Source organism: Plasmodium chabaudi (assembly GCF_900002335.3).
Source record: "Plasmodium chabaudi chabaudi strain AS genome assembly, chromosome: 13".
Classification (NCBI taxonomy): domain Eukaryota; phylum Apicomplexa; class Aconoidasida; order Haemosporida; family Plasmodiidae; genus Plasmodium; species Plasmodium chabaudi.
Window position 1 is genome coordinate 105969 of NC_030113.2, and position 20683 is coordinate 126651.

The 20683-nt window shown below is 23.8% G+C and overlaps 5 protein-coding genes across 5 annotated transcripts; 3 read left to right on the top strand and 2 right to left on the bottom strand.

The window, feature by feature from the left end:
- Positions 1 to 468: 468 nt before the first annotated feature.
- On the top strand, positions 469 to 3574 carry PCHAS_1303200 (fam-a protein; the record flags this gene model as incomplete). Its single annotated transcript, XM_016799069.1, has 6 exons — positions 469 to 569; positions 760 to 2593; positions 2692 to 2761; positions 2892 to 2995; positions 3091 to 3312; positions 3467 to 3574. 6 exons carry the CDS (start codon positions 469 to 471, stop codon positions 3572 to 3574), a joined length of 2439 nt encoding a protein of 812 aa, XP_016654413.1.
- A 3631-nt stretch (positions 3575 to 7205) lies between these two features.
- PCHAS_1303300 (fam-a protein) lies at positions 7206 to 8718 on the top strand (the record flags this gene model as incomplete). Its single annotated transcript, XM_016799070.1, has 6 exons — positions 7206 to 7336; positions 7470 to 7713; positions 7807 to 7876; positions 8048 to 8151; positions 8243 to 8473; positions 8611 to 8718. The coding sequence occupies 6 exons, from the start codon at positions 7206 to 7208 to the stop codon at positions 8716 to 8718; spliced, it is 888 nt and encodes a 295-aa protein (XP_016654414.1).
- Positions 8719 to 9721: 1003 nt separating this feature from the next.
- Positions 9722 to 10620, bottom strand: PCHAS_1303400 (fam-b protein; the record flags this gene model as incomplete). Its single annotated transcript, XM_737759.2, has 2 exons — positions 9722 to 10372; positions 10543 to 10620. The coding sequence occupies 2 exons, from the start codon at positions 10618 to 10620 to the stop codon at positions 9722 to 9724; spliced, it is 729 nt and encodes a 242-aa protein (XP_742852.2).
- A 1084-nt stretch (positions 10621 to 11704) lies between these two features.
- On the bottom strand, positions 11705 to 13837 carry PCHAS_1303500 (CIR protein; the record flags this gene model as incomplete). The annotated part of the gene is made up of 3 exons (XM_016799071.1): positions 11705 to 11980; positions 12092 to 13714; positions 13823 to 13837. The coding sequence occupies 3 exons, from the start codon at positions 13835 to 13837 to the stop codon at positions 11705 to 11707; spliced, it is 1914 nt and encodes a 637-aa protein (XP_016654415.1).
- A 3948-nt stretch (positions 13838 to 17785) lies between these two features.
- Positions 17786 to 19789, top strand: PCHAS_1303600 (fam-a protein; the record flags this gene model as incomplete). The annotated part of the gene is made up of 6 exons (XM_016799072.1): positions 17786 to 18351; positions 18549 to 18783; positions 18876 to 18945; positions 19096 to 19205; positions 19311 to 19544; positions 19733 to 19789. 6 exons carry the CDS (start codon positions 17786 to 17788, stop codon positions 19787 to 19789), a joined length of 1272 nt encoding a protein of 423 aa, XP_016654416.1.
- Positions 19790 to 20683: the final 894 nt, after the last annotated feature.

Sequence of the window (20683 nt, forward strand, 5' to 3'; positions counted from 1 at the left end):
ATTAAAGGTATTTATGGAAATAAATATTATATTTTATATTTTTTTTTCAAATAAATATTAATTTTTCTCTAAAAAATACCCAATTTTAATATTTTAATTATAAAAATAGTATAATATATAATAATTTTTCCATAAAAAATATTTTTTGGAACTTGTTATACAAACAGGCTTTTAATATAATTTATAATACATTGTATATCTAGTGATACAGTTTTAATATTTTATAAGCATATATTTTTTCTATTATTGCTTGCATACGAATAATTAACAAATATCCATTAAAATAATAAAATATTAGATACATATATTTTTTTTATATGAATATATACAAACATATAATATAATGAAAACATTAACAAAGGATTATTGCTATTTACATTTAAATGGTTTTTTATTTATTATATTTTATTGTTGTATTCCTTCAATTTTAAACATTACTTAATAATATTTTATTTACCATGTTCAAAAATGAATAAAGGATATATTAAGGTTGTTTTGGCACTTTTAAGTGTCACCGGATATATGCAAAATATAGCATTTGCAAGCGAATACGATTCAAGCGCCAATTCGTAAGAAAATAATTACAACATATATATGGTGAATATAAATATACATATATTGTTTATTATGATAATATTATATATATTTGTGAATGTGAATATGTATAAAAATTGGAAAATATAAACAACTTATAAATATGTATTTTTTTAATTATAAATGCAAATAAATTTTAAAATGTGGTCCCATTTCCATTTGTAGTTCAAATGAAGAATGTAAACAACAATTGTCTATCCACCATGAAGAAGTTAAAGAACAATCAGATTCCACCTCTGAAGAAGCTAAAGAACAATCAGATTCCACTCCTGAAGAAGTTAAAGAACAATTATCTTCCATCCTTGAAGAAGTTAAAGATCAATTAGCTTCCACTCCTGAAGAAGTTAAAGAACAATCAGATTCCACTCCTGAAGAAGTTAAAGAACAATTATCTTCCATCCTTGAAGAAGTTAAAGATCAATTAGCTTCCACTCCTGAAGAAGTTAAAGAACAATCAGATTCCACTCCTGAAGAAGTTAAAGAACAATTATCTTCCATCCTTGAAGAAGTTAAAGATCAATTAGCTTCCACTCCTGAAGAAGTTAAAGAGCAATTAGATTCCACCCTTGAAGAAGCTAAAGAACAATCAGATTCCACTCCTGAAGAAGTTAAAGATCAATTAGCTTCCACTCCTGAAGAAGTTAAAGATCAATTAGATTCCACCCTTGAAGAAGCTAAAGAACAATCAGATTCCACTCCTGAAGAAGTTAAAGAACAATCAGATTCCACTCCTGAAGAAGTTAAAGAACAATTATCTTCCATCCTTGAAGAAGTTAAAGATCAATTAGCTTCCACTCCTGAAGAAGTTAAAGAGCAATTATCTCCTACTCCTGAAGAAGTTAAAGATCAATTAGATTCCACCCTTGAAGAAGCTAAAGAACAATCAGATTCCACTCCTGAAGAAGTTAAAGAACAATTAGCTTCCACTCCTAAACCAGTTAAGCAACAAATATCTTCCACCCCCCAAAAAACTAAAGCAAGTTTCAGATCTAAAACAGGCAAACAACAGTTATCTCCCACCCCTAAAACAATTAAGCAGCAATTACCTTCCGCCCCTAAAACAATTAAGCAACAATTACCTTCTGCCCCTAAAACAGTTAAGCAGCAATTACCTTCCGCCCCTAAAACAATTAAGCAAGAATTACCTTCTGCCCCTAAAACAGTTAAGCAACAATTACCTTCCGCCCCTAAAACAATTAAGCAACAATTATCTTCCAATCCTAATACAATTAAGCGGCAATTACCTTCCGCCCCTAAAACAATTAAGCAAGAATTATCTCCTACCCCTAAAACAGTTAAGCAACAATTATCTTCCAATCCTAATACAATTAAGCGGCAATTACCTTCCGCCCCTAAAACAGTTAAGCAACAATTACCTTCCGCCCCTAAAACAATTAAGCAACAATTATCTTCCAATCCTAATACAATTAAGCGGCAATTACCTTCCGCCCCTAAAACAGTTAAGCAACAATTACCTTCCGCCCCTAAAACAATTAAGCAACAATTATCTTCCAATCCTAATACAATTAAGCGGCAATTACCTTCCGCCCCTAAAACAGTTAAGCAAGAATTATCTTCCAATCCTAATACAATTAAGCAGCAATTACCTTCTGCCCCTAATACAATTAAGCAACAATTATATCCTACCCCTAATATAATTAAGCAACAATTATATCCTACCCCTAATATAATTAAGCAACAATTATCCTCAGTCCTTAACAAAGCTAAACAACAAGGATATTTCATTCCTATAACATTTAAAGAAAAAGACAAATTCGACCCTGTAGAATATAAACGCCAATTATCTTTAAAAGCCAAAGAAGGCAAACACGCAGAACATGTTATGGCCGATGCTTTAAATATTGCAAAAGAACATGCCAAAAGCACAAAAGATTACAAACTATATTCTAAGAAATATAAAGGAGAAAGTCTATATTTTAAAAACGTAAACAATGCTGAAATTGGAATGCTTGAATTTACAATCCCAAACGCCGATCATGTATAAATTAAAAAGCAATAATTTTTAATTCATGAAATCATTTTAAAATAAAAAAATATAATTGTTAATATATAAATATGTTTTTTTGTTATTATTAGTATGATGATATAGTAAAAATGCTATGGGACCCCAATGGAGAAAAGAAATTCAATAGGGTATTCGTTGAAGGTATATAACTAATTTATATAATGTTCCTATCATTTTGTATGATGTATTTCTTGTTTTGTTATTATCAATGCCCAATTTGCTACTTAATCGTGTTCTAATTTGGATGTATATAAAATTATAATTTTTTTAGGATCCTTTTCTCGAGTATACAATAAACAATTAGCAATTATACAACAACGTTACCTAGGCCTTGTATGGGATAGATATTATCATGCATTAGCCAGCACATATCAAGTAAGGCAATTTTTTTTCCTTCATATTTCTATATGTACATTTTTTCATATTATTATATCCTAATTTATGAAAATATACTTTTTATTAATTTATAGTTATCAAAAGATGAAACTGCAATAGTCTTGACTTCATCAGATATGGATGACAATAATTATGACGATGTAAAATATGTAAATCCTATAGTAAAAAGTGCAAACACATTCAATCCTATTATTGAATCTGAAGATATTAGAAACTTAACCAAAATGCATGCTAACTTAGTAGCATTTTTCATTAAAAAGGAAGAAAATGACGTTAAAATTACCCATCTCTGCTCTGTAAGCAATATAAAAATTTTAGTAACATAATTTTATTTCACCATTATCAAAAATATATACTTTCTATATAAATGTTCATATTTTAATATATATATTCATTCATAATAAAAATGGAGAATTTATATATTTATTAATTTTTTGTTTCTTTTCGCAGATGAATTATGATTTTTCTTCCGGTGACAAACAACAACGTCTTAGAGAACTTATAGCCAACAAAATGTTTAGTGCTGTCAATTTAAGAGATGTTATTAATAAGGAATAAACGTATTTACAAATGATATTTTTTAAAACTTTGATACTTATATTAATAAAATAAACTTATTCTCATGGCCCATGTTTGTTTTAAATTATTGTTACAGAACGACACTTTGATTTTTAAATAGTGTTTGATTTGCATATAATTTGTTCGTAGTTTATATTGTAAAGATAAATATATATTTGAAACTGTAAGCGTGTAGTGCTTGTATGTATTTATTTGACTATAAAAAACTAAATAACAATTTTTGTGAATTCCAAATATTAAATGATGAGTTTATAAATTTGATTTTAAAGAAAATTTATGGGTTCTATAGAAATAAAAAAATGTACGCATATATGTACAAACTTAATGAAAGAACAAAACATTTCTTATATGAATTATAAGCATAATATTCATTTAAATAAAGTCTAAAAATAAATTATTATTGTGTAGTATTATAAAAAAAAGAGAAAAAATGCTAGTTTGGTGCTTACAAAACAATAACCCCACAAAATATATTAATAAAATAGCACACTGTGTTATGTTCAAATTTTGTTTATTTAAAGCTGCATTTTATATAAAATAATAAAAGAAACATAAAATAAGTTATAAGGAAGAATATACATTAAAAATGTACAATTATGTATTTTATAAATATGATATAAAGTATAAACATGCGTATATAATTATACGCATAAAAATAATAAACACTATGGGTATGTCAAATGGATCAATCGTATTTCAATTATTAATTATTTTCAGAATGTTCTTTCATATATTCTATACTATAAATAAGTATAAATAACTAAAAATTTCATATAAATATATATGCTAGCGTTTTATTCAAACATATTACATTTATTTTAATAACTACATAAAAAAATTATAAACTTAAAATATGAACTCGTAGATGCAGACAATTCCATCATAATTAATTTGTCTAAATGCATCACATGTCAAGCATTGTAGTTTAAGTGGTAATTAAAAAGAATTCTTTTGTTCGTTTTTTAGTTCGATATCATTTGAACATAATTATTATATGAGTATTATTTAATTGGTTCTATTTTCGACGGCCATTTTTCTAATTCTTTAGCTAATTGTAATAAAGGATTTGACCGTTCTGGATCGCTTGCAAAAATGTCTAGAATATATTTTTGCAGTTCCGATTCATTCATAGGAAGAGATTTATTGCTATTTAAAAATGTTCCTATTATATCACTGCATAGTATAACGGAATAATTAATGTGCTTAATAAAAATACTTTAAACCGATTAGTAATTTTCCCTGTTTCATAGTTTTAAAGTATAAATTTTAGAACATATATATTATTTTGTAACAACAATGTATTTAAGTTATTTTAAAGTTTGTGCATATATAATAGCCTAATAAAAATGTTATTAGTTCAAATAAAATTAATGTTAATTTTAATTATATGAAGTTTCCACAATAAAACAATATTTAAATATTATTTATTAGTAAAGTATTTTATTAGATTATATGTATAGGCATATAATAATAATGCTGTTCTTTTTATCATATTATTTATAATTATTAGAAAAATTGTTATAACAAAATATTATATGAAAATTTATTAATATATTTATATTTTGCTTTTAACTATTTTTAAATATAATTTATTTATATCTCAAAACTATGAAGTTAAAAATTAATAGTGATCAATCTAGTATTATACCTTTGTAGTAAATAAATTCAAGTATATAGAACTATTCCTATTATTTGAATTTAAAACTTTAGCATAAAATGATGCTAAATATAATCGAAAATTAAAAGGATAGCATACATATATTTATAATGTAATTTTATATTATTAAAAATGTTAGATGCATAAAATGCATTTTATAGATAACGTTGTATTATCAAACCTTGATCGATATTTTGTGATCTGCATATTATTATTATATATTAGTAGTTTGCTTAATTAATGCTAAAAACTCACATATTAATCTGAATATATGATGTAATGTAGAGGAATATTCAAAATGAATTTTATTATAATTTATATCCTGATATATAAAACTATTATACTGTTTGACTATCAAAACAATATTTAAATTAAAATAAATATGATACAAATAATGAGTTTACTAAATAAAATGCTTCTTTAAATAAAGAAATATATTGCATATAATAATATATAATTCAATATAACTATGGGTTAACAAGTCTTATATAATAAATAATAATGGACCTTATATATAGTTAGCCAAAAATTAGCAATAACATGTGAAGCTATAATATTGGCATATTTATATGAACGAATTATATGAAACTACTATAACTTATGGGAAATATGTTGTGCGACCCCTTTCTTATTAATGACGATACCCTTTTTTGGTTGCATATTTAGACATCATATCAAGATTAAATATACGGGATGGAAAATATATTTAATAAACATTTATAGATAAATAAATATGATCAAATTATAAACAAATTAATAAAAATATACCCCTAACCCAAAACTATACTCCATAAAACAAAGCTATAACCCATAGTACAGAACCCTGACCCATAATACACGAACAGCTCGGCATCAAGAATATTAAAATAAAAAAATAAATTATTTTTATGTATGCATATATATTTTTCTTGACTTTACAACATTATGTTTCATTATTTTATTTTTATATTTTATTTATTTATTTATATTTTTTTAAATTATATATACTCAGTTTTATTATTAAAAGAAAATTTATAATGTGTATTAATTTATAAAAAAATATGGACGTCAATATTACACCAATAAATAATTTTTGTAAAATTAATAATTTTTCTGGGAAAATTGTTTAGTAAAATTTATATTAAAATTGATAAAAAATAACAGAATGTTTGATTCTCATAATATAAATTTTATCATACTATTATTTTGATAAGGTAAAAATATTGTTATTATAGTAGTAATAATAAAATATAAAATTAGTTACATTCCCCAGATTAAATTAATTATTTTAATATTTAAAAATAGAAGGCATGTTTTACATTAAAAACTATGCATTATCAAAGAAATGTTGTAAAATAAATGTAAAAAATAGTGAAACAATTATTTTAATATAATTATTAATGTAAGTATTATAATTTTATTAAAATTGTTTGCTATAAAAATTATATTAAAACAAATATATATTTTTATTTTAAATGATTGGCTTTCTATTAAGTAAAAACAACATACATTTTTTCTATTACATATAAATATAAGTATATATGTGATTCCATAATAATGGGATGTTTTATGAATTTTAAATTGAGTTTAATTAATTATAAAAATATAAAACCTGCGTTTTCATAATGCTATATATTAAAAATGTCATTTATTTAATATAATTAAAGTTATTTATTTTTGGATATTAATGAAATGATTGATATTCATTATTTATGAAAGCCTGCTATTGACGTCGTTTTGTAATTGAATTATTTAAATAAAAAATATATTAAAATTATAAAGTTGATAAAAGCATATAAATTTCTTGTTTAAATAATAATTTGTATTTTTTTAAAATAAATATTAGCTTTTTATACTTTATTGGAGAAAATTATTTTCTTCGATTTTAATTATGCTTTTGCAACCTTTTGAGTTGTTATTTTTTAATTAAAAAACTACAATATATATTTTAACATTTTGCTTGTAAATTTCAAAATGAATAAATTTTATATTAAAAATGTTTTTTTTCTTTTAAGCATTTTCTTATATGTGAATAATAAAATCCTTGCAACTGAGCTTTCTCCAGGAAAAGTTACAAAAATCAAATCAAAAAATCATTATCCTACGTAAGAAAATACAACGATATAGATTACACATTCCATTATGAAAATATTAAATATACACTTGTACAACAATGTTATAATATAAATACAATAACTTTATTTTTGTACTCATTAATAATTTGTTCATTTTTATTAGTGATAACTCAGAAGAAATATACGTAAAAAACAAGCACCTATTATGTGTCAATCCAGAAGAAATTAAAAACGCAAATGAACTTATGGACGAAGCTGTAACACATTTAAAATACCACGCTACAACTATAGAGGGTTATGAATTATGTGTAAAATATCCTAATAATAATACACTTTATTATAAAAAAAAACATGGAAGCAATACAAATATTGAAAGAACTCATTTTAAAATTTATAATACTGGCATGGTATCAATTAAAGAACAATATTAAAGTTATAAACCAAATTAAAATTAACAAATGATTATAATTTATATACATATTTTCCTTTATTTCTATTAGTATAATGGAGTAATAAGCAGGTTATGGGATCCCGATCGTCCCAATTTTTACAATAATGGATATGTTAAAAGTATATAAAACATGAATAATTAATCAAATAAACTTATTATTGTTACTATTTATTCGACTTTTCGTGATTTATTATTGCCATTGTTATGTAATACTATTTATTGTTTTTCATATCTTCAAATTTATAATATTTTATTTTACATAATGAAAATTTATTTTTTTTTTTGAAAAGTTGTCCGTGTGTACAATCCAAATTTAGTAATGATAGAACAACGTTACGAAAAAGATTCTAAAGGCCGTCAGAAATATTTTCATGCTTTAGTCAAAAGAGCTCAAGTAAGGAAACCGATTCTCTTATGTTTCTATATAAATCGTACTTCTCATATTTTACAATAATTTATGCAATATATTTTTATTAATTTTGTAGATATCAGACAACGAAACTATAATTGTCATGATTTCAGGAAATATAAATGATCACAACCCTTCCAATGCAGAATATAAAAACACAATCGTAGAAAGCGCAAATTCATTCACAACTGAAATTGATTCTGAAGAGGATATTAGAGCAGGAAAATTAAAAAAAACATTTGTTAACATAGCTGGATACCTCATTGAAAAAAAAGACAAATGTGTTGATATCACCTATGTCGAATCTGTAAGCGATATATAAATTTTAATAGCATGATAATTTTAAACAGTTGTTTAAATAAATGTACATATTTATAATATATACTATCATTTGCAAAAGATTTAAACATTTTATATATTCATCCATTTATGTTTTTTTCGTAGATTTCTGGAAAAATTTCCATTTTTCAAAAATATATTATTAGAAAAGCTTTAAATTATTTCTCCATCATATATAAACGTATATCTCATATAAATTTTCCAATACCGTAATATTCGAAGATTTGTATTAATATAACAATTTATTTCCATACATAATGGCTGCTTTAAATTATCATCATAAATTCCTCTTTTGTTTTAAAAATATTTTCTTTGTATATTATTTGTTTATGTCTTTTAATATTAGGATGTATCTGCATGTATTAATTTGTGAATTTTATAAATATAACTGATATTATTTATGATTATTTGTTATTTATGATATTCCTTTCATTTAATGTTTATTGCCCCTTTTTTTGTTTACAAACATAGACATCATCTCGAGATTAAACATACGGGACGGTGCATATATTTAATTAGTATTTATAGACAAATAAATATCATCAAATTATAAAAAAATTAATAAAAATATACCCCTATCCCAAAACATAAATTCCATAGAACAAAACTATAACTCATAACACAAAATCCTGGTCTAAAATATGGGTTCCCCAAAACACAACTATATACCTGAGCCCAAACCCTCAATGCAGCTTATAATTTTATTAAAAAATGTGTTTAAATTAAGTTTATTTAAAATAATTATAAATATTAACTAAAATTGAGTAAATTCCAAATCCATTAATATATAATATATATGTATGGAAATAAGGATAAATGAGTTTTTGGAAACACTAAAAAAAGATAAATTCATTATATACTACACTAAAAAAAGATAAATTCATTATATACTACACTAAAAAAAGATAAATTCATTATATATTACACTAAAAAAAGATAAATTCGTTATATATTACACTATATATTACACTAAAAAAAGATAAATTCATTATATATTACACTAAAAAAAGATAAATTCATTATAAATTACACTAAAAAAAGATAAATTCATTATATATTACACTAAAAAAAATATATATAATAATAAAACAACCAAATAAATAAAATATTATTATTCTATGAAACATTAAAAGTGTAACTTTTATGCCATAAAATGCTAGATATGTTACTTTTAATAATTTGAACAAGTATAATAATACACAATAATAAAGAATGGCTATGCTAGCATTTTTAATTTTTTAATAGCTAATTTATCGAGATCCACGAAGCTCTTACACATGAAAATCGCACACGGTGTAAGTAGTATTAGTAAGTACAACGACACTCCTGATGCTAGTATAATAATAAGAGATGCTATAAATGCCAAAGATGCCCCAACGAATTTTTTTTCTGCTTTTTTTAACTTTCGATCAATTACGTGTATCTCATATTGTTTACTTGATGTAATTTCATTATATTCGTCTTCAAAATTATCATCTTTGTTTGCTATTCTTTTATCTTGTGTCGGTTGTATTTCTATTTCGTCATTCCTTATATTATCAAGCTTTTTTTTCATTCCTTCTAATTTTTTTCGAAGTTTATGAATGAGGTTTTTCGTTTTTTTATCTACATTATTTAAATTGGGTAATGTATTACTTTCTTTATGCTCCTTTATATGTGAATTTATAATATTTCGAATTTTTTTTGTATCCTCGTCATCATCATCTACATCATTATAGTCATTAAGTTGGTTTGCAAGACTCCAAGTTGATTTATAAAAATCATTTAAATCGAATTGATTGTCTGCATCTGATAATATCCTATTATTTTTAAAATTTATTACACTCATTTCAAGGTATATGTTTCTCTCGCTTATGAAGTATAATTCCTGTAAAGAAATGAAGTATTTGTTAATATATATAATTAATTTTAATCGTTTCTTTAACTTAAGGGTTTTACCAATACATGAAACAATAACATAAGGTTAATATAAAAAAATAAATACGAAAACTGTAATAAAACATTATTAATAATAAAAGAAAATAACGTATAACTTACATTTTTGGCATATTCAAAAGAACAAATAATAATTGAAAAAAAAACAGATTTTAAAATGGCGGGTTTCATTATTAACATTATTTGTTAAATAAATAATGATGAAAACTTCATATTTATTAGTTTTTTGTTCTAAAATTTATGAATAAATTAATATATTTACAAAAATAACCATGATATTTATTTCATTTATTAATTTTTCATATTCCAATAGAATTAATTATGCAACCGTTGTAATAAATTTCGTCTATCCATTAAAGGTATTTATGAATATAAATATTATATTTTTTTCAAAAAATATTCATTTTTCTCTAAAGAATATGTCATTTTAATATTTTAATTATAAAAAAATTGCAAAAAACAACTTTTTTATATAAATAGTCTTTTAATATAATTCATAATATATTTAGTGATAGGTTTTAGTATTTTATAAACTTATATTTTTCTATTATTGTTTACGTGTGAACAAATTAATAAATCAACTAAAATAATAAAATATTAGATACCCACATTTTTTATATGAATAAATACAAACATATAATGAAAACATAAACAAAGCATTGGTGCTATTTACAGTTAAATTGTTTTTAATTTATTATATTTTATTTACCACTTTTTTGTAAAAATATTTTTTTTTCACAAATTGCCATGCAATCATTTTATTTATAAATATATCTATGAATATACACATCAAATATATTATTTCTGTTAAATAGTATAAAATATTAATATTGACAAATGTAATTCCAAAAAATAATCAAATTACAATATTAAATCGAAAAAAAAAATATATATCGAACCAATATATTGAAAGATATTCCAATTTATTATTTATGAAACCAAAAAAGGAAGCACGCTTAATAAGAAACACTTTATTTTGTCGTTTCATTTAGCAGGTGGCAAGGCACCTTTTTTATTTAAATAATACAATATTTGATTTTTATAAATAATAATAAAGACAAAGAAATATTGTAATTTAGTTACAATAGAGAATTTCATCATATAAAAAAATTTATTTTATGTTTTATTATAAAATAAGAGAAAAACTCTTGGCATGCATCATATATATACAATAATTCTTTATGTTAATATACAAATTTACTATTTAGTATTCTTTAAATGCATACATTTTTAAAACTCGACTTCAAATATAAGTTAATTAAACTTATAACTCTATAGAATCGCGAGTTCTTTTATAAACAAAAAAAATCATCAAAAAAAATAAATTAATAAATGGTAAAGGATCGGCCTTCATAAGCTCGTACATATTTAATGATGACATTTTTTCCCCACGAACAGAATTTTTAGATTTTTTAGTCTGTTTTTTTTGAGTAGATGGATTTATAATTATTTTCACCGATCTTTTCCCTCCAATTGAATTTATAACCTTTTTCATGTTTTTTTTTCTCTTCGGTTTTTTTCTACGTCCATAATATAAATACTAATATAAAAATAGTAAAAATATATAATTATTTGTTTTTTTATTCATGCACAAAATATGTAGTAATACATATTTTTTTGTTTTCGATTGAGTGGTTTTATTTATATTTACCTTATACATAATTGCTAAAATAATGGGTGTTGCAATAACTATAACTGAAAATACACTCTTCGATATAATTTCGTTTCTATTGATTCCAGAAATATATGGATTAGTTCCTTGAACATATTCTGTATTGGTAAAATCTATTGATTGCTCTTGAGATGGTGGTGAATCCTCAGTCCCTTTTTCTTGGTTGTTATCCACATTTTGTTCGTCACCTGATTGTTCTTTCTTATCTCCATCTTTTTGATCTTGCGGATCGCTATTCTCTATTTTTGGAGGTTGTTCCGGTGAAGGCGGGGATGGAAGATCTTCTAGTTTAGGGCCATTATCACCTGGTTGGGGTGTATCTTTTTCGTTATCTAGTTGATCAATTGAATCTTTAACATTATTAACAAAATTCATAAACATAGAATAACTGCCTTTTAAGCCATTTAATACATTTTTATATACGTCATTGCCAAATTCAGTAAGGGTGTTATACATGTATGGAAAATCCGGTCTAAAATAATGAGCTATAAGCCTCATGGAGTTTATGAATTTTTTTATACTTTCTTGCTCCGCCAATGAGTCGTTTTGTGAAGTTTCTTGTGGTTCTTCTTGTGGTTCGTCTTTTGGTTCTTGATGTGGTTCTGGTCCTGGTGGTTCTGGTCCTGGTGGTTCTGGTCCTGGTGGTTCTGGTTCTGGTGATTCTGGTTCTGGTGATTCTGGCCCTGTTGATTCTGGTTCTGATGGTGCTGGTTCTGTTGGTGGTGCTTCTGATGGTGGTGCTTCTGATGGTGGTGTTTCTAGTGGTTGTGTTTCTAGTGGTGTTGGCTCAGATGATGATTGTTGTTGTTCACTATTTCCATCACCATCCTGAGGTTCTGGGCTTCCTTCTGTACTATCCTGTAAATCTGATGCTCCCAAATCGGGTGTAAAATTTTTTTTTATTTCTTCTATCTTTGGAAGCTCTGGAGGCGCATTATCTTGGGGATTCTTTTCATAATAATACTTTCTATAATCATTATAAACATTCTTCAACATATCATATAAATCAGAATATATTTCATCGATGTTATCAGTATCGCCATCATTACTCTTTTTTTTTAATATATTTTCACCACATCTTTTAACAGAATCATAATAATTCATGAAATCTTCTAAGTAATCAAAGTTGTCATTTTTGTTAGAAAATTTTTTACACATTTCTTTAAGTATGTAATAAATATCACTCATAAGATCAATATTAATATTGTTATTAAGCAAAGATATTTTTGGTTGAACATGCTCTTCAACGACTTCATACCAGTCGCCATTTACTACATGGTTATTAAAAAAATCATATAAACCAATGGGTTTACTACTCTTTCTATTTGATTGCTGTAATTTATAACTTATCCACAGAAAACCGTAATATACATAATGGTCTTTCTGATCTTCATGTTCCCCTTCAGAATTAACATTACCAAATAATTGCCCTAATAAATATACAAATCCAGCGCTAATTTTTTCAAATTCAGAACTACATTTTTGATATGTTTCTCCAATTTTAGGGCAAAAACTTTCGTATAATAACTTTTCACCATTTTGTCGCTTTTCTTCGTTGTCATCATCTGGTAATTGCGAATATAAACTATTAAACATTTCACACTAAAAATTAATTTTTAAAAAATTATAAAATATGTATTAATGACAATTTTATTAAAATGTAATTTATTAGTAATTTATAAGAAAATTAACATAATAAAATATACATACCACATGGTAAGACATTATAATGGGATTATATATTCGATTGGTAGATAGCTTATGATATTTTTTATATAAAATATATATTTTTTCAAAATAAATAATAAAATACTTGGTTTCTCTATATAATAATATCTGTAACTAAAGATATTATTATAATTTTGGGTATATAAATTAGCATATAATAATAATACAATATTATTATTAAAGGAATATTATATACAATTTTGTGACAATTGATTAAATTGCCTTAAATTCAATTTTGCTTAAAACATTTTGGTCTTAGTTATAAAATTAAATAAATATATATAACGTAACCATTTTTAATATTATTCGATATAACTTCATTATATAATTTGGTATAACAATGTAATCAATTTAAATAAAATATATGTCCTTATAATTATATGCTTGAAATAGAGACAGAAAAATTCCTCTTTAGTTTTATTTACATAAATGGCTTTTCAAACTTATATTATTGTACATATATATAATTAAGAACCCATATATTATAATTGATAAAAACAAAATTATGTTTATTATATGCATATTGTTAATGTGTTATATAAGTTGGCCTTTTGTATGATATTTTGTATATTTTTAATATTGTTTCTAATAAATATAAAAAATCGTTTTTATTTAAATTATAATACTCAAAAAATAAATTATTTCTATCCCTTTTTCTAAATATATGATATGTGCTGTGTATTTTTAAGTTAATTAATACATGTATTATAAATCCATTTTAGAATGTGCAATAACTTTGTTTATATCCTAAATCTATCTCTAAGTAAATATATTTTAATAAATAATATTATGACGTTTATTTTATATACTTTTTTATTTTATAAAACGATAGGAAGTATAATATCGAATAATTGAACTTATCAGATGTAAAATATTCCATGGTATCTAAACCCTTTTTAGAATATTAGTATATATGGCACATCCAATATATTTTTTAACTCATAATAACCATTTAATATTAAATAAAAAGCAAAGTTAATTTTAAATTATAGAAACAAGCTAAATAAAATTATTTTCGTTTGATTTAAATTTGTCACTTTTATAACATTAGCAATTTTTCGTGGCTTAGTTGTAATAATCAATTATTAGAAACAAATATGACATAGATTTATCATTTCGATTTAAACCTAAACATATATTATATAATAAAATTGAATTTAGTTTTATAACGAAAAAACTTTATATTCAAGGAAAATTATAGAATTGTTAATAGAATTGATATTATTTTGATTGGCATCTTTAATATCGCAGAACCCCACTAAAGGTATAGTTCGATAATAATTATAATAATTAAAATATTTAATTTTGACTTTTATAAATCATATTTTTAATTTTATCACCCATTTAAGAATATATATATATAATGAATCTGTTCCCATATTAGCGCATCTAATATACATAATATATTTGTCTGCATTTAATAACATTAATCTATTATCACTATTATTGTTACTGATACAATATCAATGTATACTACAACGTAGTAATTAATGCACTCAATAGAAATACTTTAAACCAATTATTAATTTCCCTTGTTTCATTGTTATAAAGTAAATTATTTTAGAGCATACATATACTTTTCTGTAAAACGATGTATTTATAATGTTTACTTATAAATTTATATATGCATAGTAACAAATATATTAGAAAAATCAAAAAAATTAATTGGAATACGCATTTTCTATAATATTTAAATTAATATATAATTATATTGCATTTCCAGAGTTAAACAATTTTCCAGTGTTTAGTCATTTATGCAATAATTCATTCGTTTATATCCATATATAATAGAATAATAATGCTATTTTTATATACCTAATTTTTTTATAATTAATAGAAAAGTTATTAGAATAAATATAACATAAAATTTTATTAATATAATTATATTTGTTAATTTTGGCCATTTAAAATATAATATATCTTATATATTTAATTATTTACATAATCTCAAAACTGTGAATCTTAAAAGTTAACATATTACAATATAATATTATAGCTTTATACTAAACAAAGTCATTAAAATTAATTCTAAAAATGGGGATTACAATTATGGCAGAAACATAAAGTAATTCAATGGAAAATTAAATACAATTATATACTATAATACATTTTAGTATTAATATCCTATTTATAAATTTAGCTATTTATACTCGTATATATTTTTTAAGCAATATAAAGAATGTTTAAAGCATAAAACCTTATTTAATTATATATAACGTTTTTCTGAACTTTGGTTGGTATCGTATGCATTTATGTGTTCTAAGCATCTATTATAACAAATATAATGCATTTAATTATTTTTATAAAATAGCTACATCGATATGCATACATTGTAATGTAAACAATTATTAAAAATAGGTCTTATTACAATTTTATAACCTCATGTATAAGATTATTACCGCAATTTAAGATAAAAGGCTATAATGTTAAATTAAAAAATTTGTGATATCAAATAAAGAAAGCATGCTGTATACTGTGGTGTGTATAGCCCAATATAGCACCCTATGAGTTATAATACATGATAGATGTGTTTAATTTTTAAGTCATATGAAACACAAAATGTAAATATTATGGTTTATGAAAAATTTGTTTTTTATTGATTCTCTTCATACTAATATTTGTCCTCTTTTTTGTATTGCATATTTAGACTTTATCCGGGGAATAACCATACTAGGATGATACACATATTTAATCAGCATTCACAAACCCAACATATTATCAAATTATAGAAAATTAAACCAAAAAATAGCCAGGAATCTTCAGCTCAAAATGCATACTCTAGAAAATAGACTGTAACCCACAATACCGAAATGTACTTCATAACACACAACCATAACCCATAAAACCTGAACATCGCACCATTTGACACCGAGAAAGTTATAATTAAAAAATAATATATTTTTTATACATATATATCCCGGGTTTTATTTTACAGTTTAACTTATTTTTATAATTTTTTATTTGTACTTTTTTGATTTGTATATATAACCCATTTTATAACTTGCGCCAATTTTCAAGAATCCATACGTATCAATATTACTAACAATATATAATTCTTATCATCTTACGAATTATATTATAAAAAAATACACAGTAAAATCCCAATTAAAAGTAATAAAAAAAGTTAAAGATACCCCGATTCACCATAATATAAGTTTTATGATAAATAGGAAATATTATATTGCAATCGTTGTAATAGCAAAAACAGACATATATAGACGTGATGTAATTTTCAGCTTAATTTCATCTTTTTTAATATTTAAAAAGGTAAGTAGCATTCTTTATCTCAAAACAAATGGAAAAACATAGTAAAACTATTATTTTTATATGATAATTATTATAATATGCATCTTATCATACTCGTTTGTTCATTAATATTTGTACTGTAATTATAGCTATATTAAAATCATATATTATAAAAATTAGATTAAATCTAAAATATATTTTTTATATGATCGATTTATTATTAAGTGAAAAATATCGTTTTTTTTTCGATGTATATATCGAATATAATAATATATATATAACTCCACGCATAATGGTGCATTTTATAAATATAGTTTTGATTTTAGTAGTTTAATGAATCATAAAAGCTGAAAAATATGTATATTCATAATACAATATATTAGAAATATATATGATTATTAATTAAAATTATATTATTTATTTTGTATATTCATTATGCATGAAAGCTCTGATTATATCTTTGACTTGTATTGAAAACAATTTAATTAAAAAACATATTGAATTAATAAATATATGAAACCATATAAATTAAATAATAATTGATGTTTTTTTTAATAAATATTTGCTTTTAATTTTCTATAAATTTTTTTGCCACTATTTTAATTATACTTATACAATCTTTCGAATTTTTTATATTTGATTTAATTTTTTTTTTAAAATGCAATATATATTATAACATTTTACTTGTAGAATACGAAAATGAATAAAGGATACATTAAAGTCGTTTTGTTTCTTTTAAGCTTATTTGTATATGTGACCAATACAGCCCTTGCAAGTGAACAATTTCCAAGTGAGAAACCTAGAGCTATTTATACTTCAAGGAAAGTTGTTACGAGGAGAACTATCACACGTAGTATTCCCCCAAATGTACCAGGCCCAAGCAATGCTAATCCAAATATAGCAATCCCAAGTAATGCTAATTCAAATGTCGCAGGCCCAAGTAATGCTAATTCAAATTTAGTAGGCCCAAGTAATGCTAATCCAAACTTCGCAGGCCCAAGCCATGCTACCTCAAATTTAGTAGGCCCAAGTAATGCTCGTCCAAACTTCGCAGGCCCAAGCCATGCTAATTCAAATTTAGTAGGCCCAAGTAATGCTCGTCCAAACTTCGCAGGCCCAAGCCATGCTACCTCAAATTTAGTAGGCCCAAGTAATGCTAATCCAAACTTCGCAGGCCCAAGCCATGCTAATTCAAATGTGGTAGGGCAAAAAACTGATATTTCAAACGTAGTAGGCCAAAGAACAACTGTTCCAAACAACTATGGGTAAGAAAACATGAAAATATATAATATATACCAATGCCTGATGCAATTATACACGCATACTTTCCATATATGCGAATGTTATATAATGTTACGTAAATACATACCTGTATAACATTTGAATAGTCCAAATAACATTTTATAAATTCATTTATTTTTTTTTTACAATTCACAAATAACTTCTCTATGGCCAATGTTAGATCGGATGAATTGTACGAACAGCACAAGCACCTATTATGCACCGATCGTGGAGAAATTATAAGAGCAGAAAAAGTTATGAAAGAAGCTGTGTCACTTTTAATGCATCATGCTACAACTGAAAGTAGTAATGATAAACCCTATAAATCAAAAAATGATAAAAAATTAAATATGGAGAAACATGAAGGTGATGCATACATTGGAAAATCTAATCACAAATACCCAGATTCAGATATGGTATGAATTAACGAACATAAAATTTTAAGTTATAAAATTAAGTTAAAATAATAAAAAAACATTATATATATGCATATTTTTTTTATCATTAGTATACTGACTTAGTAGATATGCTATGGGACCCCAGTTGCTCCCAAAAACCCGATAAAACTCTTAAGAATGGTATTAAAATTAATTCATTAATAAATTTAATGTATGATTGGCATTCTTTATTCAGTATTTCTTACTTCATTATTGTCAATACTTGTGGCACCATTTTTTTAAACTTCATATATTTTAATTTATATGCATGCAAAATTGTAACTTGTTTAGGAAAAGTTATCCGTGTATATACCCCCAATTTAATATTGGTGCAATATCGTTATAAAAATAATAATGAGGATTTCCAAAGATATTTTTATGCTTTAGCCAGAAAACATCAAGTAAGGAAATGCATATTTTCCTCCGTCTCTATGCAAACAAGGTGTTTCGTATTAATTATTACACAATATTTATACAAATACACATATTTTTTTATAACTTTGTAGGTATCAGAAGACACAACAGTAATTGCCATGACTTCAGGAAATATAAACGATCACAACAGCGCTGATACCAGAATATATACAAATCCAATCGTAGAAAGTGCAAATTTATTTAAAACTGAAGTTAATTCTGAACCGGATATTAGAAGGGGCGAATTAAAAAAAATGTTTGTCAACTTATCCGGATATCTCATTAAAAAAGAATCCAATTATGTTGATATTACCTATGTCAGATCGGTAAGCATTATAATTATTTTAATAGATAACATTTTTATTCCTCATTTTTTCTATGTTATTATTGTCTTATGCCAATTTTATCATTTATCAAGAATGCATAGCGTACGTATAAATGTGTATATGTATAATATATATATTCATTCACAAACAATTGGAATAATTTATATGTTTATCCTTTTTTTTTGTAGATGGATGGTAATGTTCCTAATGACTCAAGTTTACCTACTAAAAAACTTCGTGCATAAAAAATTGTATTTTATATGCTTAATAGAAATATTATCTAAAAATTAATTGTATATTCCGTATAGTAGTTTTTTAACACCTTAATATCGTGATACATATATTAATAAAATCCAGTTATGCTTGTGAATGATACCTTTTTAATAAAGTTTGTTTTGCATAAATATATTCACACCTTTTTTATATGAGAATGCATTAAATGCATCCAATTTTGTGAATAAATCATATATGTGTAATTTGAATTATTAAAATATCTAAACAAAATAATTCCAACCGAACGTATATTTTTCGCATTTTTATATAAATATTTTAAGCAAATTACAATTTAAATTTTAATATATTAAATTGTCTAATACCATATAAGATATATTTTTGTTTTTTTACACCACAAACAAATCCATATATAATTACTAATAATAAAATATGAAATACAAATAATAACTGAAGAAATGCAAAGGCATAACGAAAATGGAATAAATCGCCATTGGTATTTCCAATTAAATGGGTTATCATCTTAAATATTACTTAAGATCGTATTATGCTTGATTCTACTATTTTTATTAAAATTACTTATTTTTCAAAAATATGTGAAAGAAATTTTATTTATATACCTCGAATATACATTATTAAATATATTATTTACGCTTAATCCATATAATGTATTAATATTGGCAACTACACGAAAAATAAACATCACGTTATAGCACACAATTCAAACGAGTTCTAAGATTTGGCCGATTTATCATTATTACTAATATTAAAGCGTAATATACATATTGCTACTTTTTATTTTCAGCATATCCACTAAATGTGTATTACAGCACTCTAAATAATTAAGTATTATATAATCATCATTTTTATAATATTAATTAAAGAACTATAATATAACAAACTCGTTC